Below are 16,810 nucleotides of genomic sequence, written 5' to 3'. Positions count from 1 at the left end.
TATTAATAGGGAGAAATTCTGAGTCACAGGAGGGCTAAGTGATTTTTCTAGCTGCAGAAATAGGAGGAATAAAACTAAGCAGGTTGATGAATACATTATTTTAGGAAGAGGACGATTGTGGTGGCACTGCATCCTTTTTCTGGACAATTGCAATCGCTTCCTAATTGGTTTTCCTGCCCCCAGTTTCTCTCTCCCTTCCAGTCTACTCGCCCCCTTTGTTACAGAATTATATCCTGAAATCATGTCACACCCCTGTATAAATATCTATGATGACTTCACCTAAAGAAAAAATCAAGATTTCTTATCATGACATCCAAAGCCCATTTCCATCTGGCACTACACTACCTTTCCCAGGTTCTCTGCCAATCTTTGCCTTCCATACCATTCACCTGCACTGCACTGGTCACACATGCCCATTCCTCCAAACCTCAGCTCGGGTCATCTTTCTGTCTTGCCCAGAGTGCCAGTCTTCTCCTATCCCACTGGAAGGGGGACAGTGAGAAATCTGCTCCCTGGGGAATCTAACTCAGATGCTGCCTCCCCTGGGATGCTTCCCAGCACCCCACCTCTACCTTCCACCTCCCACCCTAAGGTAGATGAACCGTTTCCTCCTCTTGTTCCCATAGCACTTCCTTTCTACTGCAATGACCACATTTATTACATCACATTCTAGCTACCTGGGCATGTCTAACCTCCCTAATTAGACTTATTTGTGTGTATGTGTGACAGCAGGGCCTGAATCTCACTCATTTTCATAAGCCTCAGCAGTCATTTCAGTTTTAGACACACAATGGGTGCTCAATAAACACATGATGCTGCTACCAAGATACCTTCTTCTGTTCTTTGTAATCTCCCAACTGCTTTGTGACAGGTTTCACCAGTAAATAACTCAGAGTGCATACTCGTTCAAGAGTTGCATTTATAAGGGCAAGCAGATTAGTTATGCCTGACACAGCATTTTCCTGCTAAGAAGTTCTGATGCTTGTGCCTAAAGAATACTATTTGCCTCATCTTTCCAGTTACTTCAAGAACATTTCTACAATTGCTGAACAGAGTGGATGGGTGAGGAATCTGACTATCTGGGATGTCACCTGAAGCTTCTCAAAGTTTGGTCCACCTGTATAAGACACTTCTGGCTGCTGGACTACAATATAGTTGCCTGAGCCCATCCCTAGGTCTTCTGAATCAGAGTCCCTGTCGTGGAGGCCAGGATATGGACTGAGAAAGGAAGTAGAACCTTCCTTTTCTAAAGTATCCAGGTGTTTCTAAACATTTCATTTCTAGACCTACTGGTCTGGGTGGGAAGCTCTTGGGCTCACTGGAAACCTCTGCCTAGTCAAGAGACTGTTGGGGGATGATTGTCGTGAATGCTTCTAAGCCAGTTGTTGGTCCAGGCCACATATCAGAATTCTCTGGGCAGCTTTTGGAAAATACCAATGCCAAGATCCACCTTACATCAATTAAATCAGAATTACTGGTTATGGGACTTGGGCACCTATATTTCTTTAAAAAGCTTTTCTTTTAAGTCAGTTTGGCTGTAGAGTAGTTGTCAGATTCTTTTGATCAAAATCAGGGGTTAGTCGTTAGAGGCTCCAGATTTAGGTTACATTCCACACCACACTCCATCTCACTCTCACTATAAATGTAAATTTCACAGCAAATTTAACTAGCTTAAAAAATATGCTTTAGCAGTAGGTACAGTCATACAAAATGGAAAAAAGTCCTTTTCTCTGCCATAAGTACTCTAATTAACAGCACATTGCATGAAAGGGCCACACTGAAGGCAGCAATGTTCTAAAGGTGAACCTGCAGGTCGTCATCTCATGAGGGCAGGATCCTAGGCTCAGTGCTGGAAGCCACACCATGACACAGACAGTTGAGCTGTCTGCTCTCTTGTACCTTGGTCATGCAAGGTCCATGGGTCCTGCCACACCTCCTCTACCACATATTGTAAGTGCACCAATTTCAAGAACAGAAATAATTTGTTTTTAGGCCAGGCGCGGTGGCTCACGCCTGTAATCCCAGCACTTTGGGAGGCCAAGGTGGGCGGATAACCTGAGGTCAGGAGTCCGAGACCAGCCTGACCAACATGGAGAAACCCCGTCTCTACTAAAAATACAAAATTAGCCAGGCACGGTGGCAGGTGCCTGTAATCCCAGCTACTCAGGAGGCTGAGGCAGGAGAATGGCTTGAACCCGGGAGGCGGAGGTTTTGGTGAGCTGAGATCGCGCCATTGCACTCCAGCCTGGGCAACAAGAGTGAGACTCTGTCCCCAGAAAAGAAAAAAAAGAAAAAAAGAAAGAAAAAAAATAATTTGCTTTTAATATCCTTTATACTAAATTTTTAAAACCCTCAGGTCATCAAGTGGATTCACATTAAAGAATGCCAGCTAATTATTTCTGCCTAAAGCACTGGAATCCTACAGCTGGTTACACTGAATTACTTAAATTACTGGAGCATTGGGATAGCTGAGTTCATGGAGGTTCCTGGAGTGTGGTGCACCTGGAAAGGGCATGGAAACAGAAGCCCCTTCCCACATGCCTTGCCCTACACATCTCTTCATCTGTATCCTTTATAGTAGCTTTTATAATAAACTGGTAAATGGGAAAATCCCTTTGGCCTTTAAATTGAAATGGAAAATAGCCATAAAGTGGAACAATATGTACCTGAAAGACTCTAGTCACTATACTGCATCATCAAACTTAATCGGTTAACGCAAACTTATTATGTAATAACACCAGAGTACTAGGAGGGAACAATGCATGAGATGATTACAGTAAGTGCTTAATACAATGCCTCACACAAAGTTGCTTCTAAATAAATCATTACAAGCAAAATATAAAACTTGGAAAATGCAATAATGTAGATGTTAAACTAAAATTTGAAAGATTTAACAGTTGAATACCCTCCACCACCCTAATCAAGATATAGAACATTTCCCTCACTCCAAAAAGGTCCCCCATACCCCTTTCCAACAAATTACCTGTCTCTTCAAGACAACCACATGTAGGCAGCATGACCTCCCAGATATCCACGCCCTAATGTCTGGAACCTGTGAATATGTTACCTTACATGGCAAAAGATACTTTAAAGACATTGAGATGGGGAGACTATCCTGGATTACCTAGGTGGGCCCAATGTAACCTCATGAGTCCTTAAACGTAAAAGAGGAAGACAAAGAGCAAGTCAGAGAGATACAGCGGTGGAAGAGGCAGCAGAGATTTGAGCCATGAAAACCATGTGACCTGCTATTGTTAGCCTTGAAGACACAGGAAGGGGGGCCACAGGCAAAGGAATGCAGGTGGCCTCTAGAAGTTGGGAACACAGCAAGCAAACAGGGACCAGAGTCCTACCCCCCTAAGGACTAAATTCAGCCAACAACCTGAATAATCAGGGAAACAAGTTTTCCTCTAGAGCCTCCAAAATGAAAAGCAGCCCTGCTGACACCTTGGGTTTAGTCCAGGGAGACCCACTGGGGACTTGTGACCTACAGAACTGAAAAATAATAAATTTGTGTTAAGCCAAAAACAAAAGTAAATTACCATACAGAAAATATAACAAAAGAACAGAGAAATCCCATCAGTAAGGCTTTTTCCCTGGGAAACTGGATAGGCAGGGGCATGACCTAGCAAAAGTTTACACTTTTTTTTTTTTGAGAGGGAGTCTCGCTCTGTAGTCCAGGCTGAGAGTGCAGCAGCGCGATCTCGGCTCACTGCAAGCTCCGCCTCCTGAGTAGCTGAGACCACAGGCGCCCACCACAATGCCTGGCCTTTTTTTTTTTTTTTTTTTTTTAAGTAGTAGAGACGGGGTTTCACCTTGTTAGCCAGGATGGTCTCGATCTCCTGACCTCGTGATCTGCCTGCCTTGGCCTCCCAAAGTGCTGGGATTACAGGCATCAGCCACCACACTCGGCTGGGTTTACTTCTGAGGTTTGGGTAAGGAACCTAAAACTTCTGGTAGGTCCAGAAAAACCTGATGGATTTATACCAAAGGATATACCTATCGAATGTTTAATAAAACTAATCTTGGAATCCTATATGTGCAAAAATTAGTATAGAAACTGTGCTAAGCAGGTGTCTGTTTACTCAAGGCTGGGTATGCTTCTACAGTGTGGCTTCTAGCACAGCCTTTCTCATCTGTCGATTAATGGAAGTTTCCTTCCAGTCATGGGAGAGTGGCTCTCATGCGCAGCTCTGACCCTTCCCTCTTCCCCTCCCCTGTATTCTGAAAAGCTCCTGCTGGGCATGAAGTCGGAGGGAGAAAGGAAGTTCCCAGAGAATGGGACTTCTTACATGCAGGACTCATAATATAAATGTGTGTTTCCATTAGGTGCCTTGAACCCAGATCGAGAGACGACGGCTATGTGGCTCAAGCTAGTGGATTTCCAATTCCCCTCTTGCACAACATGCAGTCCATAGGATCAGCTATGAGCCAGCATTGATGGAACAGGGAAAGTGCCTGCTACTTCAGCAGGTGAGTCCTAGAATGATGGGGAACCCCTGGTATGCAGTGTGTTTTCACTGTCCCAAAACTATCCAGGTATCTCAGCCCATTGAGAAACCTCAATTTCTGGGTTGCTTACCTCAGCAACTAACAGGGGCCGTAAAGCAGTTGATTCTGTTCGTTGCAACTGTTTTTCAAAAATGTGTATGGATTGTTTTTCCCTTCCTGATAACTAAATTAACACTGTAGTGTTTTTTTCTGTTATATGATCCCTTTTCAGCAAGGTCAATAAACATTTATTAAGAGTTGTGGTAGCTTACATCTGTAATCCCAGCATTTTGGGAGGCTGGTGGATCACTTGAGGCCAGGAGTTCAAGACCATCCTAGGGAACACGGCGAAACCTCATTTCTACTAAAAATACAAAAATTAGCTGGGCATGGTGGTGCACGCCTGTAATCTCAGCTACTTGAGAGGCTGAGGCACAAGAATTGCTTGAACCTGGTAGGCGGAGGTTGTAGTGAGCCGAGATCGTGCCACTGCACTCCAGCCTGGTGACATAGTGAGACTGTCTCAAAAAGAAAAAAAAAAAAATTGTGTGTGTGTAACAATAAAAACAGCAGTCAATGAGTTATTGTTCTAGGACTGTTTCTACCCCCTTTACAAATATAAATCACTGATTGCAACAGCTCTGTGATAGAGTATTCCTATTTTACAGATAAGGAAACTGAGACATGGGGAGATGAAATGGTTTCCCTGAGAGTCATAGGGCCAGAAAGTAGGTAAGCTAGGATTAGAATCCGGGTTGGCCTGATTCCACAAGTCCTAGTCTGGACTAGCAGGATAAAATTTAACAAATTATGGAGAAGCTATCATGGTAGACCAGGTTGAATTCATTTAGGGCCACTCATCAGGTTGGGAGCAGTGTGTACTAAGGAGTTTTGAAGGGACTGAGAAGCAAGTTTGGATTCAGCATAAATTACCTGACATTTGAGCCCAGGCTTCCCCACCATAAAGTTGTGATAATGGTATACTTGCTTTGCAAGGTAATCACAATGGTTAAACTTAACCTGTACAGTGGTTGGTGTAGAGTTAAGTTGTAGCCACTATGTTGTTATTTCATGATATGTCCAGATGTAACTTTTATAATTAACCCAGCAACAGCCTTAAGCAGTGTTGTTTAGACTGGAGTTTGGGGCTCCCTAGGATTCTATTAATATATTCTTGGGGGATCTGCAAGTTCTTAAGTTTGAAAAAGTGAGCTAGAGCATTCTTGTACTGTGGACACACACAGTTACTTCCACTGATTTCTGAAGCAAAAATAGGGTGGCAGGAAATAGTACCCACTTAGAAGAATAATGAGTTCTCTTACACAACAGCTATATGTACTACTCACACCTGCGTAAATAACGGAACACAAGATGGAGAGAAAAGTCACCAGAGGGAACATAGCCCACACAGGGAGGCTCAAGGCAAATATTCCACATGTAGATGCAACATGGATAATGCCCCTGACACCACATGTGTGGTGCTTCATGACAGGACATGAGAAGGTTCTGGAGAGCTGAATACATATAGCCTCTCACCTCCCTGGCTGGCAATGTAAGCTATACTTTCCCACTAAGGATCATCGCTGGGGCTTTCGAAACAGAACAATGGGAAACAAGGTACCCTCATCTCCTTTCCAAAAGAAGGTAAATGTGCTTACTCAGAAATGTACTGCAGAAATGCCAACATCGTGACAGTTTCTTATATATACATTTATATATACTTTTTACATTTCCTGCTTTGTAAAAATAAAGGATAAGGAAGAAGAATCAATGAATATTTTCCCAGTGGAAGGGATGGAATTAAAACATCTGAAATAAAAAATTAACATTGCTATCTTTAAATGAATTTCTTTGCTAGAGACTGTCTAGCTTTAAAAAAATTCTAGATAAAGTCTCTACGGGAGCCTGAATGTAAATTAATTTGTCTTTCGTCAGATGATTGGAAACAGAAATGCAAGAAAGCTGACAAAGACCATAATTTTTAAAAGCTTAGCCAAATTGGCTAAAGTCTGAATTTCACAATAGTTTATATTTTTCTTCAGGTGGGATCATCCTGGCAATGCACGAATGTGCCATCTCGTTCACAGGGAAGCTCCACTCTCCCACTAGATATGCCTGTGGGTGAGTGATTCTGGTGTTGCTGTCCAGCTACCTCTGCCTTGAGGTCTAACCTAGCCTGCCTTTCCCCTTCCCCCACGTTTTTGGGGAAATCATTAACCCGTGCTCAGTAAGACCTTGCAGCTCCTCACCATGGGACAAGCTGCACGGAGCTTTCACGTGAGAAGCAGTTTGATAGCAAACCTGGATCTGCAATTCCCAGGGGCTGCCCTCATGAAATTTTAATTGGGGGCTATTTGAAATTCCCTTTGGCTTTCTCACAGCCTATCACTGCCTATGAGTCATGTTACCTATTGTCAGTTCCTTAGGCCTCTTGTGTTCCTCAGTTGCTACTGTTGTGGTACAGCTTCTTGGTATCTTTTCTTTTCTTTTTTTTCTTTCTTTTTTTTTTTTTTTTTTTTTTTGAGACGGAGTCTCGCTCTGTCGCCCAGGCTAGAGTGCAGTGGCGCGATCTCGGCTCACTGCAACCTCCGCCTCCCTGGTTCACGCCATTCTCCTGCCTCAGCTTCCCCAGTACCTGGGACTACAGGCGCCCGCCACCACGCCCGGCTAATTTTTTGTATTTTTAGTAGAGACGGGGTTTCACTGTGTTAGCCAGGATGGTCTGGATCTCCTGACCTCGTGATCCGCCCGCCTCAGCCTCCCAAAGTGCTGGGATTACAGGCGTGAGCCACCGCGCCGGCCTTTTGGTATATTTTAAAAGCACTCGTCAGAAGACTTTAGGGTGAGTTTCGTGCACCCCAAATACGGTTAAATTCAGTTTTGAAGTTTCGGCTGCACTGAAAGCCACTGTCACTTTGAGGGCCTACCTGAGACCCCTAAATGCATTTACATTTTAAGTCAGAACTTCCCAAACTCTTCTTGTTTGCTGAAAATCTGTTTAACTGTTTTCACATGATGTGTTAATAAATGTCATTGTATTCACAGAGATTATTCCAAGAAGATTAAAGGTCATGCTAGCCCATCTGGATCTTATAAATCGCAAGTGTCCTTGAACTCAGGTAAATTCCTGCAAAATTGGAATGTTTCTCGAATTGCTTTGAGAAAATTTTATAACCAAAGGACACAGCTTTTTAACAAATTGTCTTTTAACTAACAATTTTTAAGGAACTTTCCAGAGGGAAACACCAGGAGGAATTCAAGCACAAGCACAGGCGCTCAGTGCACACATACACACACACACACACACACACACACACACACACACAGAGAGAAATGAGGATCTATGAAAGTGCTTCTCTGCACTCATGAGAATGGATCACAGATGATCTGCTATCTCCAGTCTTTAAACACAGCCCTCTTCATATGAATGATATCCTCTGAAGGGCACCGAGGCCTCCGGAATTAAGGAAGCCTATAATTCTTCCAAACTACTAGAGCCCTTATCTCCTAAGAGACCTTTTCCTCAGTGCCTCACAGGAATGGCAAGATCACCACCAACAGCATGCCTTATGCAGGAATGAAGTGGCGATATATTTTTTTTAATTTTTATTGAAGTTCTAGGGTACATGTGCACAATGTGCAGGTTTGTTACATGTGTATACATGTGCCATGTTGGTATGCTGCACCCATTAACTCGTCATTTACATTAGGTATATCTTCTAATGCTATCCCTCCCCTCCCCCAAGTGGTGATATTTTAAAAATCATCTTCTGAATACGGACTTTGTGCCCTACACTTCTCGTGTGTCATCTCAGTTGTCTCTACCTCACAGTCCTTTGAGGGAGGAATATATATTTCCCAATGTTACACACTTCCGAATTCCTTTTCTTGCTTTTTCTCTATAGCGCTTTCACTTTCTAATATATAATTATTTGTTTTATTGGACTGTCCTCATTAGAATGTAAACTTCAGTGAGGCAGGCTATTCTTGTCTGTTTATTCTCTGCTGCTTTCCTGGAATCTAGAATAAATGCGTCAATGAATGAATGAAGTGAGGCCCAGACGACCAGTGAGTGACAGAGGTTTGAACCCAGGCTTATGTGCTGTGCTGATGCACTAGATAAGCAATGGCACTTGATGGCACTTGAAGATTAGGATCTACGGCATATTCTAAGGGAGAGAGAAGCCGCAACATTTAGTGAATGGTTGACTGATGAAGAGTGGCGTGCAAAGAAAACCACTGGTGTGTAAAAGGAGCAGGGAAAGTAGCCTAACTTTTGATCTTTGACCTCTGTAGGGAGGATGCAACAAAAAACGTGAGGCTGGAGAAAGCCTGGAGGTCAAAATTCAAAATGCTTCCCTTGAGATTCTTCATATGTGGGCAGGGAATACCACGTGGAGGTGAGTATAGTGTCCACAACACTATATATAATCCGTGCATGTGGGCATCCTTAAGAGTCTGTAAAGGGTTTGGCCTCACGTCTTGACACTCTCCGTTGCTACTGTGTGACCTTGGGCAAATTCCTTAATCTTTGTAAATGGGGATAATTTACGTCTTTTCTGAAGACTGTCCGAAATTATGCACGTAAACACAGAAACAAGACGATACCACTCATCGTGTAGTAAGTGCCTAATAGGCATTGTTATATCAGTTTGCTGTGACTGGAGAACACAGTGTTTCAAAGGTAACCAGCAGGGAGAAGTCAGAAATGTAGCTGGGTCCATTCTGATAATCGTGCTAAAGGATTTTGATCCTGGTCTACGATAACACCTCCTTTACTTGACAGCTGAATTGGAACGGATTAAATCGGTTAGGGTAGTACCTCAGAGGGCTTTCCTGGAGATGAGCGAGTGCAGGCGGGCTGTCAAGCAAGCCTCAAGGGGCATCTGTGGGATGCCCAAACCGTGCCCCCAAACCGAGGCCTTTTCACAGATCCTCAATTCAGAAGCATAAAAAATTAATTCCAACAGCTAATAGCACCCCACCACCACTTTAGGACATTTCACCGTACCCATTTTGTTGTCACAGGGACCCTATGAAGCAGATAGTTTTATCTTCATTATAAAGAAGACTGCAACTTAGAACAACTAAATGATTTAACTAAGGGCGCATACCTAGGAAGAAGCGGGGGACATAATGCAAACGAGGGCCGTCCCACTCCAGAAGCCCTTTTCTCAGCATTTCTAGGACTGAGCGGTCAGAACGCCACTTAGCCAATGCTCCAGGAAAGATCGGCATTCCCTTGGCAATAGAGTTCAGAAGCATGGGTAAAAACTACAGTTTCGATGTATCCTCTCGAATCTATAGTCATACTCAGGTAGCTGCGTATTAAAACAGGCAAAGTGGAAACCCAACTTCCCTTTCTCTCTTCTGTTGGAGGTGCTGCGCTGAATCTCCAACAGGTTTGCTCTTCTCAGTTCCTCTGCAGGGCATCCTGCCTCTTCCCTCCCTGTCCTCCCCAGGTCCCAATGACTGAAACGTCTCGGGGTGGGAACTTCTGTGACAGATCGGGGAGGATAGGGGGAGTCAACTCCAGCGCAGGCCTCCCACGGCTGAAACTAAAAGATACCCAGTGAAATATAGGAGTTTTGTTCCAAGGGCTGCCCAAAAATGGTGCGGAGAAGAGCTCGGCAATCCCCACCTTCGTCGAGCACGCTCCCCCAGGGGCGGCCTGCCTGCAGCAGAGCTCCAAAATTGGCAACCTGGGCCTCGCAGCCGCCTTTTTTTAGCCTACATTTCCCAAACCAGGGAAGAGGCGGGTAACTAAAAATGCAAATTGCAGCGGGGGTGTCAGCAGGCATGCCCGTGGGTGCGGGGCGTCGGGCGAAGGGAGACCCCGCGACCTTAGGCGCCCTCGCGGTGTTCACGGTGGGCGCAAAGCGCAGCGAGGGACGCTCCCCAAAGCCGCACCCCGCCGGGCGGCTGCCCCCGCTTCCGCCTCTCAGGCATCGGCGGGACAAAGCGCGGCCTCTTTTCCGCCGGGGTTTAGGGAGGGGGGGCCGGATTAGGGCCCGCGCCTTCCGGCCGCGGCCCTCCCGCGCCGAGCTGGCCGCACACAGGTGGTTTTCCGCTCGGGAGGGGCAGGCCTCGGCACTTTTATATAACAATAGAGCTCTGCGCGCCGGGAACGCGCCTCCCCGCCGCCGCGGCCCCCACCCGGCCACGCCTCCATCCGGCTTCCAGTCCGTCCGCCCCGCGGCGCCTGGGCCGAGCGCTCCTCACTGGCCTGGCCGGCACCTCCCCAAAGTTACCTGCTGGCTCTGCAGGGCGGTAGAGACGTTCCCCTCGACTCCTTGGGAGCCAGGAGCCAGGGGGGTCCAGGCAGGCACTCGTCCTTGGTCCCCCCACCCGCCCCACATCTTTATGGAACCGGGAGTCCCGCGCTCAGCCCAGTACCCGTCCACTGCATCGCGCACAACCCCCTGCCCGCCAAGCGGGGAGACGGGGACAGCGGGGCGGTGGCAGGGAGCGCAGCGCGCAGGCGCGACTAGTGCTCCCCGGAGTGCCCGGCGCTGGACAAAGGGAGGAGGCGGCGGCAGGAGAGGGCTGGGGAGGCCCCCTCTGACATGCCTCCCTACCAACTGTAACCAATCGTCAAGCCCCCCTGCTGAGGCCCCGCAGCCTGCAGGCCTTCCCCACTCCTCGCCCGTGGCGGGGACTGCCGGCCTGGCCCGGCGCGTCCCAGCACACCTCGCCCAGGCAGCCCCGCCAGACCGGCTCCTCCGTCAGAAGCCGAGCTCCTTGCCCAGAAATCATTAACGAGCGCGACCCCCCAGCAGGCGACGGTGGTGATGGGGTGGGGGGAGAGATTTAGATCCCCGGAACAATGGCTTGTAACTCCCCACGCCGCTGGAGCGGAATACAGTAAAAGCACTGGACTGACCTAAGAGTTTGTTTCTGCACTCTACATTGTTTTAAAGAAAATAAAATGTTACTTTAAGAAAAAAGGTTTCCTTCTGATTTTCTGGACAACCAGACGTTTGTTTGTTTGCTTTAAAATGTTTCAACAAAATCCTGGTTTGTTTCGAAATATGTTGGATTAGCATTTAACACCTCATCGGTCACTAAAGCCCAGTCAGTTCACCAGCCCCAACACAGCCTCGGCTAAAAGAACATCAGAGCAAACAGAGCTAGGCCTTTAAAACTGGCAAACAAATGCCACACACCGCCTAAAGAAGGGGGGTTGGGGGAGGGGAGGGTTAAGGCGAACTTGGGTCCAAATGAGTTTGAAGAGAATACAAAGAACAAAAAGTCAGCACAAGTTTTCCTAAAGCTAGCTCGCGAATGCTAGCGTCGCGAACAAGGGCTTTTGTGCATGCTAATTGCGCCATTGGTGCGCAAAAGTTCCGACGCGAAGTGTGAACTCTCAACAGAAGGAAACATGAGACAACTGAAGTGCCCTGGTTTATGTGCCCTGCTCCTCCTCCGCTGCCGCCTCCCCTTCTTTCTCCTTCCTCCCGCCGAGCCCGCTGTTGCAGCTTGTTTGCACTGGGGCTTATCCGGAGCGGAAATTCCTTTCCGTTTTTGTGAATGACAAACTCATTAACAATTCATCAACACAACCTGTTCCAGCCGGCCCGTCCCCACGGCAACAGCCCCTTCCGCAGCACGCTCATTGGCTGGCCCGGAGAATGTATCCATTGAGACGCTCGCTGTTTGTATCCATTGAGGAGCTGCCTCGCGCAGGGGGTGTGCGAGGCTGAGTCCAAGGGATAGTGAGCAAATCGAGTCTTAAATAATCCGGGGAGAAAGACGCCCGGGTAGATTTGAGGTGCAGACTTGGCGGGAGGGATTAGGAGCCGCTAGACTTTTTTTCCTCCCCTCTCAGTAGAACTGAGTCCGAATTAATTGGATTTCATTCACTGGGGAGGAACAAAAACTGTCTGGGCAGCTTCATTGAGAGATTCATTGACACTAACAGCCAGCGGCTGCAGCTGGGTGCAGAAAGAACCTCCGGCTTTACTTCTGTCTCGTCTTCCCCAACCGCTAGCCTCGGCTTGGGTTAGGCGAGGCGGAATTAAACCCCGCTCCGAGAGCGGCAGCTTTACGCGCGGTGCGCTCGGCCTATGCCTGCCCCGAGGGGCGTCTGGTAGGCACCCCGCCCTCTCCCGCAGCTCGACCCCCATGATAGATACGCTCAGACCCGTGCCCTTCGCGTCGGAAATGGCGATCAGCAAGACGGTGGCGTGGCTCAACGAGCAGCTGGAGCTGGGCAACGAGCGGCTGCTGCTGATGGACTGCCGGCCGCAGGAGCTGTACGAGTCGTCGCACATCGAGTCGGCCATCAACGTGGCCATCCCGGGCATCATGCTGCGGCGCCTGCAGAAGGGCAACCTGCCGGTGCGCGCGCTCTTCACGCGCGGCGAGGACCGGGACCGCTTCACCCGGCGCTGCGGCACCGACACAGTGGTGCTCTACGACGAGAGCAGCAGCGACTGGAACGAGAATACGGGCGGCGAGTCAGTGCTAGGGCTGCTGCTCAAGAAGCTCAAGGACGAGGGTTGCCGGGCGTTCTACCTGGAAGGTACGCGCCCGGGGAACTCCGCGCGCGGGGCAGGGCGAGGGGCGCAGGGCTGCGGGCGGGGCGCGTGGACTGAAAATGCCTCTGCTGCGCTCAGCTGGCGCTTCGGAGCCGCGCTGCTAGCCTAGGGGCCGGCAGCCGGCAAGGTATCGGCCGCGAACCGCGCGTTCCGCACCAGAGAACCGGGCCGGCTCAGAATCCACCCGCTTCCGGCTGCGGGTACCGGCGGTTTCTTTCTAACGGGTTCTGCGCCTTCTTACCCAGAACATTCTCCTCCATCACCCTATTTTCTATCGTTCGATTTTGAATTAAGATTTGGAGGACGGGAGAGATTGTTGGGGATGCAAATTGGCACATCCTAGCTTTCAAAATATTCCAAAAAGTTGCCATTTTGTGTATTTCCGGATTCAAACGAATAAGGGTTCTCTGGCGAGGCGGGCCCGTTCGTTCCATTCCCGAGGGTGCACATTTAAAGTGTATTTCTATTATTTATGGTTCTGTATGTAGGGGGTTCGTAGGGTGCTTGTGGTGTTTCTTGCGCCGGGCTGCGGTTCTTACAAGCTGTGAAAACTACTACGGCTTCTCGGGTTACACGATTGCTTTTCTCGTTCTGGCAGGTGGCTTCAGTAAGTTCCAAGCCGAGTTCGCCCTGCATTGCGAGACCAATCTAGACGGCTCGTGTAGCAGCAGCTCGCCGCCGTTGCCAGTGCTGGGGCTCGGGGGCCTGCGGATCAGCTCTGACTCTTCCTCGGACATTGAGTCTGACCTTGACCGAGACCCCAATAGTGCAACAGACTCGGATGGCAGTCCGCTGTCCAACAGCCAGCCTTCCTTCCCGGTGGAGATCTTGCCCTTCCTTTACTTGGGTTGTGCCAAAGACTCCACCAACTTGGACGTGTTGGAGGAATTCGGCATCAAGTACATCTTGAACGTCACCCCCAATTTGCCGAATCTCTTTGAGAACGCAGGAGAGTTTAAATACAAGCAAATCCCCATCTCGGATCACTGGAGCCAAAACCTGTCCCAGTTTTTCCCTGAGGCCATTTCTTTCATAGGTGAGACTAATTAATAGTAGTCGTTCTGACATTTAAATGCAAAATTCCCAGCCATTCATAGAGTTTAAGCTGTTAATCGTTCTTGCTGCTTGCTAATTTGTCGTACTGCAGGTCTCTAATTTTCCTAAAGCGTCCTTAATTCTGGTTTATCTTCTTGCTAAGGGAAGAAAACCTGCCTTTTGATATGGCTGCAGATTACAGGTGTATTTGAAACGCTGTTTCTTTGAATCTTTGAATTCAGTCATTTGACAGTCGTTCATAATCGGACAACAGATTTTTCCCACAGTCTTGGACTCAGGGGAAGGGTCAGATAGAAGTATTCACTATAGACAGAAATTCCAGCATTGCTTTATAATTTTAAAAAACCTAGGAGTTATTTTAGGACGTCAAGTTAGTTGTTGGAAAGCAGTATGAATGCTAAATGTTATCCAGTTGAATGATACTGTGATACTGGTAACAGTGAGACAGTGGGTAACCTGAGCCCAGCAGGAAGAACTGTGGGCTGGAAGCCTGGGAGAAGTGAATCTCCAGGCATTGTAATGCATTTCCTATTACAAAGGAACTCATTTTCAGGCCATGTCGACATCCTGTTCCTCCTAATGGGCCGTCCCCTGTGACTTCCCTCTCTCTTTTAAAATGCCTGAATACCTCCATTGTTAGCTGCACAACATTTGGAGAATAATTTAATAGACCCTTGCAGTCTGGTTGTCTGTATAAAAGGCATTCACGAACATATTGCAGGGTTTCTGGTATTCACATGCTGAGGCAAAGAATGCACCCATTAAGGAGTTTTTTGTTGGCAGAAACTTAATACAAAAGCTCTCTTTTCAGAAAATATCTGAAATATGTAATTGTGTCCAGTGTACATGTTTTATTTCAATGATACATTTTCTGCTGCTTGTAGGGCTCAACTGCCACACACAACTATTATTACTATTATATTTTTAAGTTCAGTTCTTAGACTGATCATTCACAAAGGGTGGTTTTCAGTCTACTGAGATCTTGCTTTTCTTTTTGTGTTCACAGATGAAGCCCGGGGCAAGAACTGTGGTGTCTTGGTACATTGCTTGGCTGGCATTAGCCGCTCAGTCACTGTGACTGTGGCTTACCTTATGCAGAAGCTCAATCTGTCGATGAACGATGCCTATGACATTGTCAAGATGAAGAAATCCAACATATCCCCTAACTTCAACTTCATGGGTCAGCTGCTGGACTTCGAGAGGACACTGGGACTCAGCAGCCCCTGTGACAACCGGGTTCCAGCACAGCAGCTGTATTTTACCACCCCCTCCAACCAGAATGTCTACCAGGTGGACTCCCTGCAATCTACGTGAAAGACCCCACACCCCTCCTTGCTGGAATGTGTCTGGTCCTTCAGCAGTTTCTCTTGGCAGCATCAGCTGGGCTGCTTTCTTTGTGTGTGGCCCCAGGTGTCAAAATGACACCAGCTGTCTGTACTAGACAAGGTTACCAAGTGCGGAATTGGTTAATACTAACAGAGAGATTTGCTCCATTCTCTTTGGAATAACAGGACATGCTGTATAGATACAGGCAGTAGGTTTGCTCTGTATCCATGTGTACAGCCTACCCATGCAGGGACTCTGGGATTCGAGGACTTCCAGGCGCATAGGGTAGGACCAAATGGTAGGGTAGGAGCATGTGTTCTTTAGGGCCTTGTAAGGCTGTTTCCTTTTGCATCTGGAACTGACTATATAATTGTCTTCAATGAAGACTAATTCAATTTTGCATATAGAGGAGCCAAAGAGAGATTTCAGCTCTGTATTTGTGGTATCAGTTTGGAAAAAAATCTGATACTCCATTTGATTATTGTAAATATTTGATCTTAAATCACTTGACAGTGTTTGTTTGAATTGTGTTTGTTTTTTCCTTTGATGGGCTTAAAAGAAATGATCCAAAGGGAGAAAGAGCAGTATGCCACCTCTTAAAACAAAACAAAACAAAAAAATTGTGCTCTTTTCTAATCCAAAGGGTATATTTGCAGCATGCTTGACTTTACCAATTCTGATGACACCTTTATGGACACTATTATCACTAAGACCTTGTTATGGCGAAGTCTTTAGTCTTTTTCATGTATCTTCCTCATGATTTTTTTCTCTTTATGTAGTTTGACTATGCCTTACCTTTGTAAATATTTTGGCTTGTGTTGTCTCAAGGGGGATAATCTTGGAAAGACACCAAATCATGGGCTCACTTAAAAAAAAAAAAAAAAAACCCTTCAGCTGTGCTAAACAGTATATTACCTCTGTATAAAATTCTTCAGGGAGTGTCACCTCAAATGCAATACTTTGGGTTGGTTTCTTTCCTTTAAAAAATTTGTATAAAACTGGAAGTGTGTGTGTGAGCATGGGTACCCATTTGATAGGAGAAATGCATTTGATTGTGAAGAAGGGAGAGTTAAATTGCTCCATTATGTTCGTGGTGTAAAGTTTTGAGCTGGAATTTATTATAAGAATGTAAAACCTTAAATTATTAATAAATAACTATTTTGGCTATTGAGTGTGTATTTTTTTAAAAATCTCAGTTACGCCTGTGTATGAAGTGACACATTTTAGAGCTTTTTCATTCAGGGATTGATTTTGACTTGTAGGCGTAGCAGGGCAAAGTTCTTTTTAAGCTTTTCCTAGAATGTTTTTCAGCAGCAGTTTATGAAATTCATCATTTGTCACAAAGATGACATCCTAGAATGGACTATCATGTATATGAACAATACCTTTTATGAGTA

General features: G+C 46.7%; 1 protein-coding gene across 3 annotated transcripts; it reads left to right on the top strand.

Moving 5' to 3' along the window:
* Window positions 1–10,997: 10,997 nt before the first annotated feature.
* Window positions 10,998–16,584, top strand: DUSP6 (dual specificity phosphatase 6). Of its 3 annotated transcripts, XM_025401328.1 has the most exons (4): window positions 11,957–12,262; window positions 12,503–13,015; window positions 13,630–14,067; window positions 15,094–16,584. In XM_025401328.1, exons 2-4 carry the CDS (start codon window positions 12,616–12,618, stop codon window positions 15,399–15,401), a joined length of 1,146 nt encoding a protein of 381 aa, XP_025257113.1. In that variant the 5' UTR covers window positions 11,957–12,262; window positions 12,503–12,615; the 3' UTR covers window positions 15,402–16,584. The 3 variants fall into 3 exon arrangements, with proteins under 3 accessions (XP_025257112.1, XP_025257114.1, XP_025257113.1); XM_025401327.1 differs by having other exon boundaries at window positions 10,998–13,015; XM_025401329.1 differs by lacking the exon at window positions 13,630–14,067 and having other exon boundaries at window positions 10,998–13,015.
* The last annotated feature ends 226 nt before the right edge of the window (window positions 16,585–16,810 follow it).

Source organism: Theropithecus gelada, chromosome 11, assembly GCF_003255815.1.
Source record: "Theropithecus gelada isolate Dixy chromosome 11, Tgel_1.0, whole genome shotgun sequence".
In the NCBI taxonomy this organism is placed as follows: Eukaryota; Metazoa; Chordata; class Mammalia; order Primates; family Cercopithecidae; genus Theropithecus; species Theropithecus gelada.
This window is presented reverse-complemented; position numbering and strand designations above follow the sequence as displayed.

Coding starts and splice junctions, on each gene's coding strand:
- DUSP6 (XM_025401327.1), top strand. CDS start 12,616: ATGATAGATACGCTCAGACCCGTGCCCTTCGCGTCGGAAATGGCGATC. Junction 13,016..13,629: donor CCGGGCGTTCTACCTGGAAG/GTACGCGCCCGG, acceptor TCGTTCTGGCAG/GTGGCTTCAGTAAGTTCCAA. Junction 14,068..15,093: donor TGAGGCCATTTCTTTCATAG/GTGAGACTAATT, acceptor TTGTGTTCACAG/ATGAAGCCCGGGGCAAGAAC.